Source organism: Oryctolagus cuniculus, chromosome X (assembly GCF_051225735.1).
Source record: "Oryctolagus cuniculus isolate XC-2025 breed Fujian yellow rabbit chromosome X, ASM5122573v1, whole genome shotgun sequence".
NCBI lineage: Eukaryota > Metazoa > Chordata > Mammalia > Lagomorpha > Leporidae > Oryctolagus > Oryctolagus cuniculus.
The window spans coordinates 32272988-32292505 of record NC_142888.1 but is presented as its reverse complement, the minus strand read 5'-3'; the positions used below and the strand labels follow the sequence as shown (position 1 = coordinate 32292505).

The 19518-nt window shown below is 49.6% G+C and overlaps 2 protein-coding genes across 22 annotated transcripts in view; one reads left to right on the top strand and one right to left on the bottom strand.

The window, feature by feature from the left end:
- The window catches only part of RBM10 (RNA binding motif protein 10), a 28303-nt gene extending 11703 nt beyond the window's left edge, over positions 1-16600 (bottom strand). For 4 of the 21 annotated variants that reach the window (XM_002719883.6, XM_008272536.5, XM_008272535.5 and 1 more), the window contains exons 1-5: positions 15954-16218; positions 14194-14335; positions 3970-4153; positions 2196-2426; positions 221-290 (exon numbers count right to left, since the gene is read on the bottom strand). In XM_002719883.6, coding sequence (XP_002719929.1) covers positions 221-290; positions 2196-2426; positions 3970-4153; positions 14194-14335; positions 15954-16023 — 697 coding nt within the window. In that variant the 5' untranslated portion in view covers positions 16024-16218. Of the gene's footprint in view, positions 1-220; positions 291-2195; positions 2427-3969; positions 4154-14193; positions 14336-15953 lie in introns of those variants that run through there. The other 17 variants (XM_070066980.2, XM_089324418.1, XM_070066982.2 and 14 more) reach the window with 14 other exon arrangements.
- A 160-nt stretch (positions 16601-16760) lies between these two features.
- On the top strand, positions 16761-19288 carry NDUFB11 (NADH:ubiquinone oxidoreductase subunit B11). The gene is made up of 3 exons (XM_002719882.6): positions 16761-16979; positions 18748-18878; positions 19064-19288. Exons 1-3 carry the CDS (start codon positions 16773-16775, stop codon positions 19188-19190), a joined length of 465 nt encoding a protein of 154 aa, XP_002719928.1. The 5' UTR covers positions 16761-16772; the 3' UTR covers positions 19191-19288.
- Positions 19289-19518: the final 230 nt, after the last annotated feature.

The window sequence follows — 19518 nt, the reverse complement described above, 5'->3', positions numbered from 1 at the left end:
CTCAGCTGTGCTCCCTCCCCAACAGCCTCCCGCAGAGGCTGGAGCTGGGAGGAGAGCAGGGGGGAGGGGAAGAGAAGAAGAGAGGGCACCCCAAGCTGCCCATTCCCAGCTGTGGCAGAAAGGCAGGGTAGGGAAGGTGAGGGGAAAGGCAGAGGTGGAGGGAGACTCAGAGGCTCAGGCTGGCCAGTGGAAGGGGAAGGCACTGGGAACAAGAGCTCACCTGAGGATTTGTTCCGCATCAACCGGACCTCCCGTGCCTGGATGCCATGGGACTGCAGCTGGCCACGGATCTGTACGGGGAGATACAGAATGGGGTAGGCTCAGCACAAGGAGGCTGCTGGGGATGTCAGGCAGGCTGAGGCCTCTGGACCCTGAGGAGTCATCAGCGATGTGCACACACTGTCTCCTCATCTGCTTTTGGAACTAGTTCCAGAGTGACAGCCCCAGGCCCGCACCAGCACCCAGTCCTGGCTTTCAGCACCAGATCTGCAGAAAATGAGTCAAATGAAGCAAAGGGCCTTCGACAAGGTAAAGAATGGCAGCGAGATGAGCCCCAGGGGCACAGAGAGCAGGGACCGAGCAAGCAAGCCAAACTACTCAAGGATGGCGAGCAGGGTGATCTGACGACAGGCTCAGTGGCAGCCACAAAGCAAGGAAAAGTCGAAATGCAACTTGTGCCCATTATAAGGGGATCAGCCCCCTCCCCCACCTCCACCCCCACCCCCCCAGCTTGCATCAAGAGAGACCCGTGACACGAATGCCATACTGAGAACTGGAGGATGCAAATCCCAGCCAAGAACTCTAGACTGTGAGCTTAGCAGTTAGTTAGGGCGGAGGCAGTGCAGCAGGGCCCTGGGGTTCCCAAAGCTTCCTGGATGAAGTAAGCCAGAGGGAAGCTGCAGAGGCGACTTAGGACTGGGTGAAGCCCGGTCTCTAGGCCAGTGGAGCCTCTTGGAGAGGACGGGGCGCCTATGCGGGGCATTCTCAGGAAGGAGGCTTCACGCCCCTGGGCCTCAGTATCCTATCAGGTTGAACAAGACAGGAGGGTAGCACCCGGCACCCCCCTACACACATGAGAAGGAAAGACACACAGAAGAGCTTAGCAGCACTCCAAACACTTGGAGGGTTCGGGAAGCAGCAAGAACATGGCCCTGGGGCCCAGCTACCCAGACTCAGACCCCAACTCCTTTTGGCCACTCCTCTGGCTATGGGGACCTGGGGCAAGTCACCTCACTGCTTGGGCCTTGGTTTCCTCATTCATACTACAAAGAGCACCTGCCCTGCAGGGCTGCTATGAAGATTAAGTCAGACCTGGCATGTGGCCTGCTCTGCCACCAATCCTCAACAAATATCAGCAATCAGCCAGCATCTGACCCTAGCACAGCAGGTGGGCCACAGTTCAGAGGCCCTCACATACACAGCTGGGATTTTCTCCACTACAAAACAGGCAGCCAGCAGATTTCAGAGGAAAGCCGATGGGAGAATTCATGGGAGGGTGGAATGGACTGTAAGAAGGACCAGAATTAAGGAGGCTGGTCAGCAGGTGAATCTAGTAGCCTTCTCAGGGTTTTAATGCAGCCCATTCTGAGAAGTTTGTAGGAGAAGGAAACAGGAGAAAAACGGAAGGGAGAGAAGGCCACACAGGAAAGCAGATGTGGAGGCCTTGAGCAGCTGCCCAAGGCTCTGTGGCCAGGCCAGTGATGAGTGTTGATGCTGCTGACAAAAAGGGAGAGCAAGAGAAATGAGAATGAAATTTCAGGAAATCTCATGCCCCCTCACCACTCCCACGGTTGCAGGGCCCAGGCATCATCTCTGTACCCAGCGACACCCAGCACAGGGCCTGGTGAGCATCTGGCCCTTGATCCACACATGCAGAATGGATGGAAGTCAATGGAATGCGCAGGGACAATGCCCTTGTCCTCCCAACAGGCATCATCAACAGAACAACCCACGGCCGCTGCCCCTGGGCCAAGCCGGCCTAGCTGACACGACACTTGTTCCTTCAAGACAAGGAGCTGACGGGGCCTGCCCACATGGGATGCATCAGTGCTGGGGACAGGAGCCGGTGGGGGAGAAGGAATGAAAGGTGCTGAGGTTGGGGGTGAGGGAGGGGTGGGGAGAAATTAAGGGCCCTGGAGGAGACCCAGCATGGCCTCCTGCTTTGCCGCCTGCCCGGGGCCACGGGGGGCACGTACGTCATCCTCAGTGGCTGCCTGTGGCAGCATCCTCAGCATGACGATGTTACTGGCCTTCTCCTCCTCCTCCTCATCCTCCTCCTCCTCCTCCTCCTCCCCTTGCTCGGTCCGATAGTCCTGGTCCCGATAGTCGCCGTCTCGGGGGAAGCCTGGCGGGCCGGTGGGGCTGTGCCTGTGCCGCCGCCGCCGCCTACGCTGAGTCTCGGAGCCCGGGGAGGCCTCGTAGGAATCCTGGCCGACAGAATGAGACGAGAGACACCAGACGGGCAGTCAGTCTGGGCGGGCCTAGGGGCTGGCCACGGGCTCTCTGAGGCAGGCAGGCTCTGAAAGCCAGGGGTGCGCGGGCTCCGGCTAAAGGCTCAGGCAGGCAGAGTGGGAGGGCCCTGCCCTGCGATGCTTCTGGGGCTAGAAATTCTCCATGGGATACTTTTGGGGAGCTGCCTACAGGAATGACAGTATTGGCATAAGGGGAGGAAGTCCCCAAGGAAGGTGCTAAGACACAACTTGAACCTCCTTCGGGTGGATCAGCTGGGGTTGGCAACCAGACGCTACCCTGGATTTCTCCCCCCCCCCCCCTCGCCAACTCAGCGGGCATGTGCACAATGGTTTCCTGTGCCACTGAAGGCCACAAGTTTCCTAGGATTCCCGGCCTGGGCCCTGCAACCAAGCTGGGGGTGTAGGAACAGCTTCAGATCCGGGTTAGAGCCAGCCCGCAGGGGCTGGTGAAGGCATGAGGGTCATGGACACACTCCCTTGGCTCCTGCTCCTCACCCCTAGCCAGCCCTATCACCACCAGCCTCCTTCAGATCAGGGTGTGGTTACCAGGTTCCTAGCTATTGCCCAAAGCATCCATTGCAGGACTAAAGCAGGCCAGGCCAGGGGCTATGCCCCTCCTACCCACAAGTGGGCCAGAGCCAGATAACTGGGTGCTTTATTGCCACACTTGTCGAGAGGTCTGCCCGGGGACCACTTGGCCCCTGCAGGCGTGCAGGCACAGCTCAATGGCCGCCACAGGGGAAGCCTGGCTGTGCTCTGCTTCTGGACCCCACCATGGGGGTCTTTACGCTGAACCCCTCCAAGGGCTCACACCCTGCCCCACCCAACCCCCAGGGCTGGGCTTGCAAGCGTATCCTTCCCATCCTGCTGGACAGGGAGATCTGCCAGCTTGCTTAGGCCACAACCCTGACCACTCCCCTAAAACGGGCTTCCCTAACACAAGGCCATTTCTTCACCTCTGGTTGGGTGCTCCCTGACGGTGAGCCTCACGCCTCGCCCGTCAGGCTAACGGCAACTATCCAATAGGGTACTAGCTCCCGCAAGGGTCCTTTCTTTCTGTGTGGGCGTCCTGTCGACCCTGGGAGTACCCACCACTGGCCTCCCAGAGCTACTCGGTTTCGTGACATCCCATCTCCCAGTTGTCCTCCCAACCCCACACGCCGGGTCTCATCAAAGAAGCTCTTCAAGTATCCCCAACTGGCTGGGAGCAGGCAGTACCGGCCTTGCAATGACCCCTGGGCCCAAACTGAACAAGGAAGAAGGGAAAGAGGTAGTGGCCAGGGGCCCTCGGAAGTACAGAGCCAAGCATGTGGAAGCCAGGGAGACCCTACTTGGGAGAGGAGTCCTCAGAGAAGGGAGTGGGCAGAGACCCTGTGGGTGAGGCAAAGCCACTGAGCAGAGTCTGAAGGCACGGGAGCAGAGAGCTGCCCGCACAAAGTGCTGCAGCCAGATGCCAAGGCCCTGTGGCAGCCCTGCCCCAGGCCCGGCCGGCCCTCACCTCTGCACTCTGCTCCTCAGACGAGTCGTCGTAGTCGTGCTTGCCCTCCTGGCCGCCGTACTCGCGAGGGTACGAGCGGTAGTCCATGTCCCGGTAGTCGTGGTCTCGGCTGCGGTTCTCCCCACCATCATCCTGTGAGCGGTCAGTGGCTCCATAGCGCCCAGTCCTGTCACCCCGACCACCTCTGGGGAGGGAGGACGGAGAGGCATTAGAGGGCCGCCTGTTCTGAAAGGCGCACGAGGCAGGTGCGACCCTGTCCTGGCAACTCACGTCACTGAGGCCCTCACTCCCACCTCTGACAGTGCAAAAGCCCTCCCCTGGCTTCCTCACATCCACCCAGGCCACCCCTAGTTCAGGCTTTACATTCCAAATCCCCAAGTCCCTGTGTGTTCTCTAAGGCAAAGCCAATCAAACCCAATCACATCGCTCCCTTCAGGGGCTCCCTCTTAGCCTTCATAAAACACCCACATGCTCACTAAGGTCCTGCAAGGCTGACAGGGTTGGTCCCTGCCCACCTCTCTCCCTGCCCCCACAGTATGCTGTGCCATCCTGCTCCTTGGTTTCAGTCACCTAGTAGCATCAGCAGCACCTTTGTTAAATTCTCTCCTACTGCAATAATCGTAAAATAATTACCTCCTAGTTGGTTCAGGGGGCTGGTATTGTGGCACACTGGGTTAAGCTACTGCTTGCAACAATGGCATCCCGTATCAGTGTTGAATCCAGCTCCCGGATAATGCACTGGGAAAGCAGTGGAGGATGGCCCTGGGCCCCAACCACCCACGTGGGAGACCCGGATAGAGTTTCAGGTTCCTGGCTTCAGCCTGGTTCAGAACTGGTTGTTGAAAGCATTTTGGGAGTGAACCAGTGCATGTAAGATCTCTCTCTGGCTCACTCTGCCTTTCAAACGAATAGATCTTTTTCTTAAAAAAAAAAAAAAAAAAAAAAAAAAAAAGTTGGTTTACAGCCAAGCCTGGACCAGGCCAAAGCCAGGAGCATTTCTTTGATGAGACCAAAAGTTTCTAGCCTGTGAGTTCCAGGAAATGAGGGGACCACATCTGCTTGGCTTACCACCATATTCCCCAAACTGAACCTGGAACCCCCATGCAGGATGTGGGTGTCTTAATTGCTATACCAAATGTCTGCTTTTTTCCCCCTAATGCCTGTAGAATGCCCCTCAAATTGGTTTTGTCTAATGTGTTCGTATGATTGGACTTTGGATTACGGGCTTTTGTTTGGAGAAGCACACAAGAGAAGTGTGATACCCTTCTGACTGTGTCCTAGCAGGGAGTACATGGTATCAACATGACTTATCACTGGTGAGGTTCACTTTGATCCGGTTTGGTAGTTGTCTGCTGGGTTTCTCTCCCGTAAAATTTCTCTACTTCTTGGGTGGGGAAGTATCTGCATATATCATCTGGAATTCTTCATTTGTGTTACAGCATTTTTAACCCAAGAGATTTGCAAAGTCCAAATGTTTGACAACAAATTCCACTGGTAAGGTGGTATGAGAAATAAGCATATTTGTACTGCTGTAGAAATAAAAGTAGAACAATCCTTACAGAGGGGACTTTGGCAATGGCCGGCAAAATTAAATCTGTACACTGATTCACAATCCTAGTTCTGGGAATCTGATGCACAGATATACTTGTATGTTTGCAAAGACATCATTCACTAAAATATTTACTACCTGGTCCTTTACAGGAAAAAAAATGTGTTGACTCCCAAGAAAATAAAGTTGTTTATCTTACTTCTTTCACTCAATAAATTTCAGAAGGGTAAAAAAAATTTAATTCCCCAATAGAAATCATAAAAATATTAGAAAACCTAGGAACAAAATCTATCACCGTAAGAATGGGTAAGGCCTATTCTCAGTGAGACAAAACCCAGAAGTCATAAAGGGGAAGAAGCGGGTACATGTGCCTTAGTAAATTTTAAAAATATCTACAGTATCAAAAAAATACTATAAACAGTGGCCAGTGATGTGGCATAGCAGGTTAAGATGCTGCTTGTTGGCACTGCATATCAGAGTGCCAGTTCAAGTCCCAACTGTTCTACTTCTGATCCAGATCTCTGCTAATGCACCTTGGAAGGCAGAAGATGGTGGCCAAGTATTTGGGCCCCTGCCACCCACTTGGGAGACCTGGATGGAGTTCTAGGCTCCTGGCTTTGGCCTGGTCCAGCCTTGGCTGTAGTGGCCATTTGGGGAGTAAACCAGAGAACAGAGGATCTCTCTCTCTGTCTCCCCTCCCTTTCTCTGTCACTCTTTTAAATAAATGAATAAATCTTCAGAAAAAAGGACTATAAACAGAAATAAACATGTGATAAAGCAAGTATGGTAAAATGTTAATGGGAGAATCTAGTGGATAGGTAGACAGACATTCACTCTAATTCTCTCAACTTTACTGTATGTTTGAAATTTCATACTAAAATATTGAGAAAACACCGTAAAGTCAAAAGATAAGTAACAAATGAGGAACATATCTTCTTTTAAAAAATCTGTTTATTATTTGAGAGGCAGAGAGAGAGAGAGAGAACAAACACGCAAGAGGACTCCATGTCGGTACATTCCCCAAATGCCCACAGAGGCTAGTCAAAGCCAGGAACTCAGGGATCCAATCATTTGAGCCATCACTGTTGCCTCCCAGGGTCTGCATTAGCAGGAAGCTGGAGTCAGGAACCAGAGGCCAGTACTTGAACCCAGGTACTCTGATGTGGGACACCACGCAACTCAATTGGCTTCTTAATAGCCAGGCTAAAGGCCTGCTCTGGGAAATAGCTTTTAAAGTGTCCCAGACACTTTTGCTGGTTTCCATTGTTTAAAAATTGTCTTCTCATTCATTTATTCATGCAAACAAATATCAAAATAACATTTCCTATGCGTTAGGCACTGTTCTGGGCACTGGGGATGCTGCTATGAACAAAATTAAGTCCTTGGCCTCATGAGCTTGCCTTGGAACCCAAATATTGTTTCTATATGATAATACCTAGACAAGAAGTCACCATCAGCAGCATGAGTAACTTTAAGGTTTCTGATACTCAGGATTTTTTTTATGTATGTTTACTATAGGTATCCCTTGTCACTTGAACTCCAGTCATCAGAATTCAAGAACTGAACAGACATTAATTGCAGATGAAATCCTGAACTCTCTGACACCTAGGATCTGAGCCAAATGAATTTTATTTACTGAATTCTTGCTACCTAAGACTCAGGAAGAGAACACACTTAGGTAGTGAGAGATAATTGGCCACAAGGCACTGTGAATATTCAAATACCTTCCAAAGGGAGACTCCTTTTATAATACACTTCTAGGAAGTTTGACTGAATCACAACATGAGTACATGGAGACCCTCATAAAATGAGTATATTTAAGAAAAACATAAAATGCCAAAATTGGCAGAAGAGACGAAATGGTAATAAAAAACCCCAGGTCTGGGTTCTATTAAGGGTGAGTTCCACCAAAGTTTTCAATGTACAGATATATTTTTTAAAGAAAATTTTGTTATTTATTTTCGTCTACCTGAAAGGTAGAGAGAGAGACAGAGACAGAAACAGAGATGGATTGATTTTCCATCCACCAGTTGATTCCCCAAATGCACCCAACAGACAGTGCTGGGCCAGGCAGAAACCAGGAGCCAGAAACTCCAGCCAGGTCTCCCACCCTGCTGTCTCCTTGCAACAGGAATGCAATTACTGGGCCATCATCCACTGCCTCTCAGGATGCATTATCAGGAAACTGGATCAGAAGTGGAGTGGCTGGGCCTCCAACAGGTGGCCCAATATTGAGATGCAGGCATCCTGAGTGGCAGCTTATCTCACTGAGCCACAATACCTGCCCCAAGGTACAGATAATTCTTATCCAAGTTTCTCCAATAAAGAAATAAATAACAAAGGCTGCTCAATTCATGTCATAAGGCTACCTTGATTCCAATGTCAGATAAAAGCAGAAAATAAAATTAGAGGACCACTTCACTGATAAAACACAGACACAAATATTTTAGAAAATATAACAGCTAATCAAATCTAACAGTTTTAAAAATTCACACAAATCATTTAAATAACCTGTCAAAAATCTCTGAGTAAACATTATAAAACCCAAACTGAGAAACATTCAACAAAACAACATATCTTAAAACAGGTTAAAGTCATAAAAGACAAAGACTGAATAACTGTTCAAGATTAAAACAGGCCAAAATTACAAAGTAGCTCAATGCAATGTGTGATGGTGAACTGAATCCTGGGTTGAGGAAAACCAGCCATAAAGGACATTACTGAGACAACTGAGGACATCTGAATATGGGCTTTGTACATTTAAAGTGTCAGGGTGGGAGCTTGAGGCAATGATTAAGTTGCTGCTTGGGTTGCCTACATCCCATATTGGTGTGCTTGGTTTGAGTTCCGGTTACTCGCTTCTCATCCAGTTTCCTGATAATGTGCACCCTGGGAGGCAGCAGATGATGGCTTGAGTACTTAAATCCCTGCCACTCGTGTGAGGAGACCTGGATGGAGTTCCAGGTTCCTGGCCTCAGCCTGGCCCAGCCCTTCCTACTGTAGCCATTTGGTGAATGAAACAACAGATGGAAGATAACTGTCTGCCTGATTTTCAAATTAAAAGTAAATTTAAAAATATAATTAAGAAAGCATAAAAGTATCATATCAGGGCCAGCATTGTGGCTCAGGTTAAGCCACTGCCTGCAACGCCAGCATCCTCTTTTTAAAAAAAAAAAAAAGATTTATTTTACTTATTTGAAAGACAGAGTTAGAGAGAGAGGTCTTCCATCCATTGGTTCACTCCCCAATTGGTTGCAATGGCCGGAGCTGGGCTGATCTGAAGTCAGGAGCTTCTTCCGGGTCTCCCATGTGGATGCAGGAGCCAAAGGACATGGGCCATCTTCTACTGCTTTCCCAGGCCATCAGCAGAGAGTTGGATTGGAAGAGGAGCAGCCAGGACTAAAACCAGCACCCATATGGCCAGGGCTTTAACCCGCTGTGCCACAGCACCAGCCCCGAGCACCCCTTTTGAGCAGCAAGTTGAGTCCCACTGCTCCACTTCTGATTCAGCTTCCTGCTAATGTGCCTGGGAAAGCAGCGGAAGATGGTGCACGCAAATCCTTGGGTCCCTGCAACCCACGTGGAAGACCTAGATGAAGCTCCTGGTTCCTGCCTTCAACCTTGGGCCTGGGCCTGGGCCAGCCCCAGCAGTTGGGTCCTTCAGTGAGTGAACCAGCAGTTGGAAGACCCGTCTCTCCCTCACTCTCTGTAACTGCCTTTCAAATACATAAATGAATCAATTTTTTTTTTTAAATCATCGTTACATTTCCCGATACTGGTAAGTATAATGTTACTGTAAAAGAAAAAGACTCTGTTCTCAGGACATTCCTGAGGGTATTTAAAATTTTCATAGAGAAACAGAATTAAAAGACCAGTTGAAGTGGGACTTCGGCCTAGCAGTTTTGACACCCACGTCCCACATCAGAGTGCCTAGATTCAATTCCCGGCTCTGGCTTCTGACCCTAGCTTCTTGATACTGCAGACTCTGGGAGGAAGTAGTGATGGCTCAAGTAATCCTGTCATCCTGGATTGATTCCCTGGCTCTTGGTTTCTGGCTCCCAGCCTGGCTCAGCCCCAGCCATCGTGAGGAGTGAACCAGTGGACTGAAGTTCTGTCTTTCTCTCCCTGTGCCTCAAATACATAAAAATTCAAGAGAGTAACTTTATTTTGAAAAGATTTTCAAATATATATGCATGGTTTTTTCACAGTATCATCTTTTATGATTTTTGAAGATCCTTTGTACATGCTGTCATACTTAAAGGGTTATATTAACTCAAATGATTCCAAAAAAAGTCACATATATGTGAGTATATGTGTATAGAAGAGTGATAAACACATGTGGCAAAATATTTAGAATTAGTGACTCGGTAGAGAATATATGAGAGCTCATTATACTTTTTCTTGCAACTTTTCTGTAAATCTGACATGTTTTTGAAACTGAGTTAGGGCCAGCTACACGATGCAGCTTACTGAGCTGCCATCTGTGAGGCTAGCATTCCATACAAGTCCCAGCTGCTCCACTTCTGTTCTAGATCCCTGATAAGGCATCTGGGAAAGCAGCAGCAGATGGCCCAAGTATTTGGGCCCCTGGCCCCAGTGGAGGAGTCCCAGATGAAGTTCCAGGTTCCTGATTTTGGTCTGACCTAGCCCTGGCTGTTGTGGTCATTTGAGGATCAAATCAACAGAAGGAAGATCAATTTCTCTCTCTCTGTAATTCTGCCTTTCAAATAAATAAGTCAATCTTTAAATAAACAAGTTATACACACACACAGAGACACACACGCACACAATCAAGAACAGTTCAATGCCAAGGATGTAATTTAATGCAATTTATGTAATCAATTAACAGACAAAAGGAGAAAAAGTATGCGATTATGAAGTTCAATATTCACATATGATCAATATTAGCTAGCTAAAATTAGAGAATTTTCTTGGTTTATTAATGGCTACATTAAAAAACTTACTGTACTATTCACACTTAATGGAGAAAATTTAGACTCATTCTCTTTATGATCAGGGACAAAATAAAGATACCTATGGTATCTGACCTTGGACATTCTTTTTTAAATCTTTATTTGTTTTATTTGGGAGACACAGACAGACAGATATACAGATAGGGCTCCCATCTGCTGGTTCATTTCCCAAATGCCTGGGGAGCTGGGAACTCAATCCAGATCTCTCACATGGGTGTCAGGGACTCAACTACTTGTGCTATATCATGCTGCCTCCCAGGCTGTACATTAGCAAGAAACTGGTGTCGGAAGTTGAGCTGGGACCTGACCCTAGGTACTCCAATATGAGAGGTGGGCATCCCAAGGGGCATCTTAACCACTGCACCAAAAGCTTGCCCTTGGCCCTGGATATGCTCAACCACAGAATTCCCAGTGGGTAGCTGGACATGTGGCTACCCAGAATAAAAATCATGTGGCTGAATTCTGGGGAATGGGAAGTAAATAGAAATATTACATAAAACTCCCAAGAAGTGTTCTTAGAATAAGGCGGCACATCCTTTCATTCCCCTTCCTTTTTCCTTTTGCCTCAAGTACTTGGTGCTGAGGGTGGCTGTGCAGAAAGGCCTACCTATCAGCCTTGGACTGACCGCCTATCTGCAGACTGCCTTTATGAAAAAGAAAAGTCAGACATTTTGTTTAAGCCACTGTTCTTCAGATTTTCTGTCACAACCAGCTGAAGTGAATCAATGTGTGCACCCAGTAACACTGACACTATTTACCATGGCGCTAAAGTCTTGAATGAAGTAAGTGAAAGAAACACTGACAGGATGGATTTGCACATGTGACCAACTATTTAGAAACACCGTGGGAACCAATAATGGACTGCTAGAAATAACAAGAGTGAGACAGGTGTTTGGTCTCGAAGTTAATGTGCCAGGTAAAGATCCCCATGTCCCACATCAGAGTGCCGGTGTTAAGATACTTGCCTCCAGCTAATGGGTACCCTGGAGATACTTGGATTCCTGCCACCCACATGGGAGACCTAGACTGAATTCCCAGCTCCTGCCATTGGCCTTGGCCCAGTCCTGGCCAGCAGTTATAGCTATCTGGGGAGTAAACCAGAAGACAGGGGCATTCTGTGTCTCAAATAAATAAATAAATAAAAATAAATAACAAAGGAGCACAGCACATTTTTTTTGTGTGTGTGTCCCAGCAAATTCCAGGGAAAATAATTTTAAATAGAGATTTCAATGAAAACTACTACAGTACCTAGGGATTACTTTGACAAAAAATACACAAGACCTGTACTTCGATTTATTCAGATTTTTATGCACTCTAAACAAATTTTAAAATATTCTCCATACGGGTCTTGGATGAGATGACCACTTACAAAGTTGACCATTTTCTCCAAATTAATATAGAACCCCAGTGCAATCATGTTCAAAATTCTTGTTGAGTGTTTCCATACACTTTATGTAGAATAAAGCTCCACAAGGGGCTAAATCATCTTTGAAAAATAAGAGCAAAAAGGGAGTCATTAACACAAAATATATAAAGCCATCATAATGAAAACAGTAAGGTTCTGATACAAGGATAAGCAAACAGAGCAATGGAACAAATCAGATCTCTCAAGACAGATCTATGTACATACAGGGGGAACCTGAAATCCAGTGAGGCACTATAAATCAGTAGAGAAGAATGGACTATTGAGGGGTGGTACCAGGAAAACTGTCTACCACATGGAGGAAAACAAAACCAGGACCTACCTTATGCCACATTCAAAAGTGGATTCTAGCTGGATTATAGACCTGAATGCAAAAGGTAAAACTAAAAGTGAAAGAATCATTGTGATTTGAGGCAGGAAAGACTGTGAAAGTATACATCATACGGCAAAAAAGGGATGATCTCAATACATCAAAATTAAGAACAGGTGGAATGTGCCACCAGCAAACACATCATCTGTGCCAAGGACCATGCGTCCATCCAGATGAACGCAGCAGAGGTTGACAAGGTCACAGGCGGGCTTAATGGCCAGTTTAAAACATTCCTGATCTGTAGAGGCCATTCGCAGGATGGGTGAGTCAGATGACTACATTCTCCCATTGATCAAGGCCGATGGCATCTTCTCAAAGAACTTCTGATTGGAGAGAATCGTGATGTGGAATATCTGTCATAAATAAATGGCAAGCCCCCCTACTCCAAAAAATTAAGGACAGGTGCTCTTCTTGGAGAAACTGCTAAGTGAAATGCAGTAGGCACACCCCATGGTGCCCTTGGCAGCAACTGGAAGCAGAGCACTAACATCCCCACATTGCCATATAGATAAATCTTAAACAGCGCTGAGTAACACAAAGTTCAGCAAACAGACCGAAGGCTGTAGCACTATGCTGTCTGTGTAAATTGAAAACAGACACTCAAAACAACACTACCTATTTTTGAAGGATACCTATCCAACACAACAGAGCAGCTGCCCACAGAGGTGGGAATTGGAAATAAAAATGAAAACATAAACATAGCAAGAGGAGGTCTTGTGCTGATCTATAATAAGAACCTACCTTGAACTGGAAAGTGTGATTAACTCAAACCTCTGCACTGGAGGCGCTTTAAAAGCTGAGGGAAAGGCAGCACTTTACTTGGTGATAAAGTCTGAAGAAGCATGTCGCTTACTCCAGCCCAGAAATGACCACACATCACTTCTAATGAATACTGTCCGAAATCAAAGGCCTTTCAAAAGCCATTTTAAAAGATGGTCAAGACTGAGTGATACTAGATGAAGATCATATCTCAAATATGGGCTCCTTTTTTAGAGAGCAAAATATTGTTTTCCATTTTTAAGAGGGCTAATGGTAGAAGAAATCCTTTGAAAATATTTTAAGCTTTATCTTTCAATTCTCCTCACCCCTTTTATAAATCCGTTGATTCTTAATAGAGGCTTTCTGAGAGAGTTAGATCTGGTTTCTCAGGCAATCTTAAAATATCATGGGTGTATCACCTGCCTCACAATTACCTGGGGTGACCCACCAGGATAGCAAAGGACTATGGAATTTTACCCAGGATTTCTGGATTTTACCCAGCATTCCAACTGTTTCTTGCACATACCACAGCTGACAAAAATAACCATGTGAATGTATCCATTTCAAGAAAAATATCATGCCCAGTGCAGCCCCCTCTGTCCCTGGAGTCTCCCATTATCTGACCTGGCTTGCCTGACCAAATTCCTAACTCAAGGCAGCATTCCCATCCATTCCTCAAACCCAAGTCTACAGACCTGACCTCCTGCCTCTTCTCCTCCCCCTCCCCCTGCAGAGTCTGCCTTCACCTTGGTGAATGGTGCCACACACCTATCCGGGTCACGCAAGCTGCAAACCTGGCATCAGCCTCGATTCTCTCCTTTCTTTTGATCCCTTCCCGCCCTTACCTCCAACTACACTACCCATCAAGTTGTTTTGTAACTGTTATGAACTGTGTGACACCCCTTGTGACATCCTGAGCACAGGGGATGCCGTTCTTATTTGTCTCATTCATCAGTGCACTCTCACAGCCGAGCACAGATCCTGTCTCACAACAGGTGCCAAACACACGTCGGCTGAAAAGAAACCAATCACCTGTTGTACTGTATCCTTCGCTTGGAAGGCCCCTACTGACACACCTTCCTGGATGGATCCTCACACCGGGACAAGCCGAGGCTCCTCGGAGGGCGGGGGGGGGGGGCAGAAAACTCACCGTCTTTCATACTCCATGTCCTGATAGGACCTGCGGGGGCTGCTGGGGCCCCTCCTCTGCCGCTGGCTCCGTTTCACTTCCCAGCCACCCCCGCTGCTGCCACCATGATCTGCCAGCCTGGGTGATGCCTCCTGCAGGGATTCTGGGGAGAGTAGAGGGAAGAAAGGGGTCAAGGCAGTGAGAAACCCTCATTATCAAGGCTCTCTACTGTCCCGTAGCCCACGGATATTGTTTTTCAACGCCCAGTGCTTGTGTGGATCAGGCTACAAGAAGGCAGCCCCAACTTGGGCTGCTCCTTCCTTTACCCACAAACACAAAACTGGAGCCCACAGCCCTGGAAGACAAGGCCTTCATCAGACAGGGGACATCTTGCAGAGAGACCTGGTGGGGCCAGTCATTGTGTGGCCAGGGTTTTGCCATCTGAGCATGGTAGACATGTTCAAGTCTAGGCACAGAGGCAAAACTTTACAATAGTGGGAGATCCGGGCAGGCACTGGGCTCTGTCCATGAGCCCCAAGGTACCATTTCATTCTCCCAACAAGATGTTGGCTGCCCCCTGCGAGGCAGCAAGACACCCTGAAAGGCTCTGGAGGTGTGTGTGAAGGGGACTACCTCGGCAACAGGACAACTGCTACCTCCCTGGGCTCCTGGCTCTTGCACGGCAACTGGCTCAGCCCCCAGCCCTGTCTCTGATGTGCAGCCGGGTCCCAAGGTGGCTGGCTCCCTAGGGCTCTGAGCCCAAGTGTTCCAGAAGCAAAAGGAGGCCCTTTCTACTGGGCTGGAGCAGTCACTTCATACAACCCTTGGGATTGTGCAAGGTCTAAGACTCCTGATAACTATGTGACAACATAGGCAGGGGTCGGAATGTATCCCACAATCTCCAGGCTCCTCCCTCTCAACAGGAATCGGGTGAAGCCAGGCGGGTAACAGCACCTGCTCAACACGAGGTCGTCGCCACCACACCTTTCCTCCATGTACACACACCAATCTTCTCTTCCTCCCCAAACCACAGGGAACCAGAGTTACCTGCTCCCAATGGGTAAAGTCAGAATCACAACCAGGGGCCCCGGCGATTGCAAGGCAGATGGGAAATCCTCAACAGACTCTGGCATCCACAACAGATACTGGCCAAAATCACAGCCAGACCCCACTGCGAGGGCCTTAATCACACACAGAGCCCCGTTTCAATGGTATGAACTCCTCAAAAGAACGGGAGGTAAGTCTCTCCCCCCCCCACCACCACACACACACGCTTTCTGCACCCCTCTCCCATCCAATGAGTAAGGGCCCGTCACAGGGTAGCCCCCCCCCCACACGGATAAGGACCAGAGTCGCCCCTCGCCCCGCCAAGGATAAAGGCCAGAGTTGCACATTTTCCCCTCAGTGCCCGCCCCATGAATAAGGACCAGAGCCGCCGAGCACTTCCCCATGGATCGGTAAGTGCCAAAGTATCACAGAGAGCAGCCAGCACACCTCTTCCCCTATGGATAAACACCCAAGTCGCAGACACCTGCATAAAGTTCTGCAAGCAAACACAGCTACAGTAACCCACTCCCATCCGTCCCTCCCTTCCCCCAGCCCGCGTGCACCCATCCCGTGTCCCAATCGCGCACGCGCCCTAGATTTCACAAGGAGGGGGGGGGAAGACACCCCCTCCCGGATTCTGACCGTGCACGCATCCCTGCGATCCACGCGTGCCCCGAGCCCGCAGTCCGCCCTCAACGCCTCATCTGTGCAACCCCCCGCCCGGGACCCCTTACCTCCGCCCCCACGACCAGCGTCGACGCTCACCTTCTCGGCCCGGGCTGTCAAGGGAGGGCTCCCAGGCATCACCTCGGCCCGCCGCCACCTCCTCCAAGTCTCCCAGCTCAGTCGGAGCCGGAGCGCGCAACAATCAAGTCCAAAGCTGGAGGCAGAAAGGAGGGGCAGGAGAAGGGAGAAGCGCCAAGTGCGCTGCCCTCCCAGGGAAACTCACGGCCGCCTACTCCCAGCCGGCCGCAATCAGCAGCACAAAATGGCGACGACAAGAAGGCAGCCGGCGCTCCGACCACCATCCACCTACTAAGGGAGCGCGCTCTGGCCGGCCTCTTCTATTGGTCGCCGCTCGCCGTCGGCCAGCCCTGGCCGCCTCTGATTGGCACGCGTAGGCCACCTCCCCACTCCCCGTGAGAACGCCCCACAAGTCGAGAAAAAGTCGCTATTGGCCAATCCAGCGAGGCCCGCTTTTTAGAAGCTTGGCTTCCTTTGAAGATGAAAGGCAGGCGGAAGCTCCACCTCTTTCCCTAAAGGGCAAGGGAACTCTCTGGGCGATTGGCTGGAAGCCGTGGCCACCCAAATGTCACTGTTTCCTTCCTATCAAGTTATGTGCAGACCTAGCAATAGCAAATTTCTCAAGAGGCCATGACAACAGGAGGGTAAGGGGGCTCTTCCTCGACGCCCCGCCTCACTTGCAAACAAAATCGGACCTGGGACCTATTTAGTGTGGCGGGGTGGAGCGACAATTATCGCGCTCGGACCAACTGCAGCTGCGCACAGTCGCATTTCCGTTCCGCCCCTGAGACCCTGCCGCACTCTTCGTCATGGCGGCCGGGATGTTAGGTTTGTGCGCTCGCCGCTTTTGGGCCGCAGCGGCTACGCGAGCGCTCCCGGCTGTCCGCGCTCGCTGGCAATCCAGCTCCTCCAGGGCTGTGGTCGCCCCGTCCGCTGTGGCGGGAAAGCGGCCTGCAGAACCGACCATACGCTGGCAGGAGGACCCAGATCCCGAGGACGACAACCTCTATGAGAAGGTGAGAGGGAGGGAGGACGGAACGCCGAAAGGGCCAATTGGGGACTGGCGGACGGGGCGCCGCAGAGGACGTTCTGAGGCAGCTGCGGATTGCGCAGCTGGCGAAATCCTTAAAGACGTGGGAATTTTGGTTACTTATTTTCTTCCTTTGTCCCCTGATACCTACGGTCTGGGGCCAGAGGCAGGGTTGGCCTTATTTTGCAAACCTAAAGTCGGAAATGCCGTAAACACTCTGGAAGCAATATAGTAGGGTAACCATGCTAATACTAAAAGCCCCGAGGTGGTGCTTGCCCGGTGCCAGTCTATGTCTAAGCACTTTAGATACATTAACTCATCTAATCCTCAAAACCACCCAATCTTGAGGTAGGCACTTTTGATTAACACCCATTCTACAGATGAGGAAATAGAAACACAGAGATACACGGCTTGCCCAAGCTCAAATAACTGGATTAGCAGATCTGCTGTGCTGTATTAATACCAGAGACTCTGAAGTCAGAACGGTCCCTGACAGTTACTCACCTGTGTGACCTTGGGCAAATAATTTAATCCTTTGGTACCTCAGTTTCTTTGTCTGTAAAATGGGAAAATTCATAGGACACCTTCTTAAAAAATGAAACATTACATCTGTCTGCTCTAATGGAATGAGTCCAAAATGCTCAGAACAGCAGTTGGCACTCTGTCATCTCTCAGCATTAGGGGATTATTATCGCCACTTTCTGCTCACTTCACTGGGCTGTTGGGAGGTTTGTGTATGTGAAAGACCTGGCACAGGCCCACCTTATGGGTGCAGTGGGTTGAAAGACCGCTTGCGATGCTAGCATCCCATATGAGCGCCAATTCGAATGCCATCTGCTCTGCTTCCTATCCAGCTCCCTGCTATTGAGTTTGGGAAGGCAGCTGAAGATGGCCCAAGTATTTGGGCCCCTGCCATTGCGGCCATTTAGGAAGTGAACCAGCAGGATGAAGGATCTCTCTCCCTCTCTTAACTCTGCCGTTCAAATACATAAATAAATCTTTGGGGAAAAACAAGTAAAAGAAAAGGCCTGGCACATAATAAGTACCTCATCTGTACTAACCTCTGGTCTAGGAGCTTGTGTATATAGGATTCTCATTCATTCGTTCATTCTGTAACTATGTACTGAGGCCTTGCCATACACCAGGCACAGTTCATGGCTCTAAGGATCCAGGAGTCTGGAAGTCAGGCAAAGCCTGTCCTCTCAGAACTTTCAAGATAATGAGGAAGAGAGAAAATAAATGTGTAATATATTAGAAAGCAGTCCTGCAGACGGATGTGATGGGTAATATAAGATATTGGGATCCAGGGATCTGGGGTGGTGCTACTTTAGTAACTAAATGCTAGAAACATGGTTTAACAGGGTAAGTGGATACAGAGTGACTGTGAGGGGTAGAGCAACTATTTTGTTAGGTTGAGCTGAGGGAATTGCCACAATTTAACCTCTTTTGACCTATAAAACTCTCGGTTTCCTGTGGGTCAATGTAATAGGGTGACTAGGGAACGCCTCCTAAAGGAAGTGACGATGAAGCCCAAAGCCCTGAATGAGGAGATGGATCCAGTCATGGCTAGATTTGGGGGAAAGGCTTTGCAGGCAGAGGGAACAGCAAGTACAGAGGTCTTGCAGCAAGAGGAGAATGAGGAAGGACTCTGGGGAGGCAGGGTTCGGGCTGGGGTGAGAGGGGAGAGCAGGTTCTGCGGGCCGGTGTAGGCTCTGTGGAGCAGCAGAAGCCCTCTGACCTTTCCTTCTCCACAGAACCCGGACTCCCACGGTTACGACAAGGACCCTGTTGTGGACCTCTGGAACATGCGGACTGTCTTTTTCTTTGGCTTCTCCATTGTCCTGGTCCTTGGTACCACGTTCGTGGCTTATCTGCCAGACTACAGGTACAGAGGGTGGGCCAAGAGAGTGGGATGGCTAGGGAGGCAGAGGCAGAGGCAGGGGTGGAGGGTGAAAGGGTGTCTGCAAGGAACCCTGTTGTCGCGGCGCCACTGGGGAATGGGGAGGTGAGAAGGGGGATTGGTGTCCAGTGAGGCTTCCTCACATCTTCCCCCACTGCTGCTGCCTCCAGGATGCAAGAATGGGCGCGCCGGGAAGCAGAAAGGCTTGTGAAATACCGAGAGGCCAATGGTCTCCCCCTTATGGAATCCAACTGCTTCGATCCCAGCAAGATCCAGCTGCCAGAGGATGAGAACTGACCAGTTGCTGAGTGGGGCTCAAGAAACACCACCCTGCCCTCCCCCCGCCTGCCGTTCTGTCTTCTCCGAGCTCCTAATTAAAGGGACTGAAAGTCTGATTGGCAAGTGTTTGCTTTTGTTTTGAGGGGGATATGAGGGTGGGGGTGTGACAGACCTTACAAGGGCTGCTGCAGCCTTTCCTAGGTGATTTAGTTATCCATTGCCATGTAACAAACACCCTTAAACTTGGTGGCTTAAAAGCCTCAGTTTAGTTTTATCTTTTATCCTGTGGGTTGACTGGGCTCAGCTAGGTGGTTCTTCTTGGGCTCCCAAGTAGTTGCGATTAAAT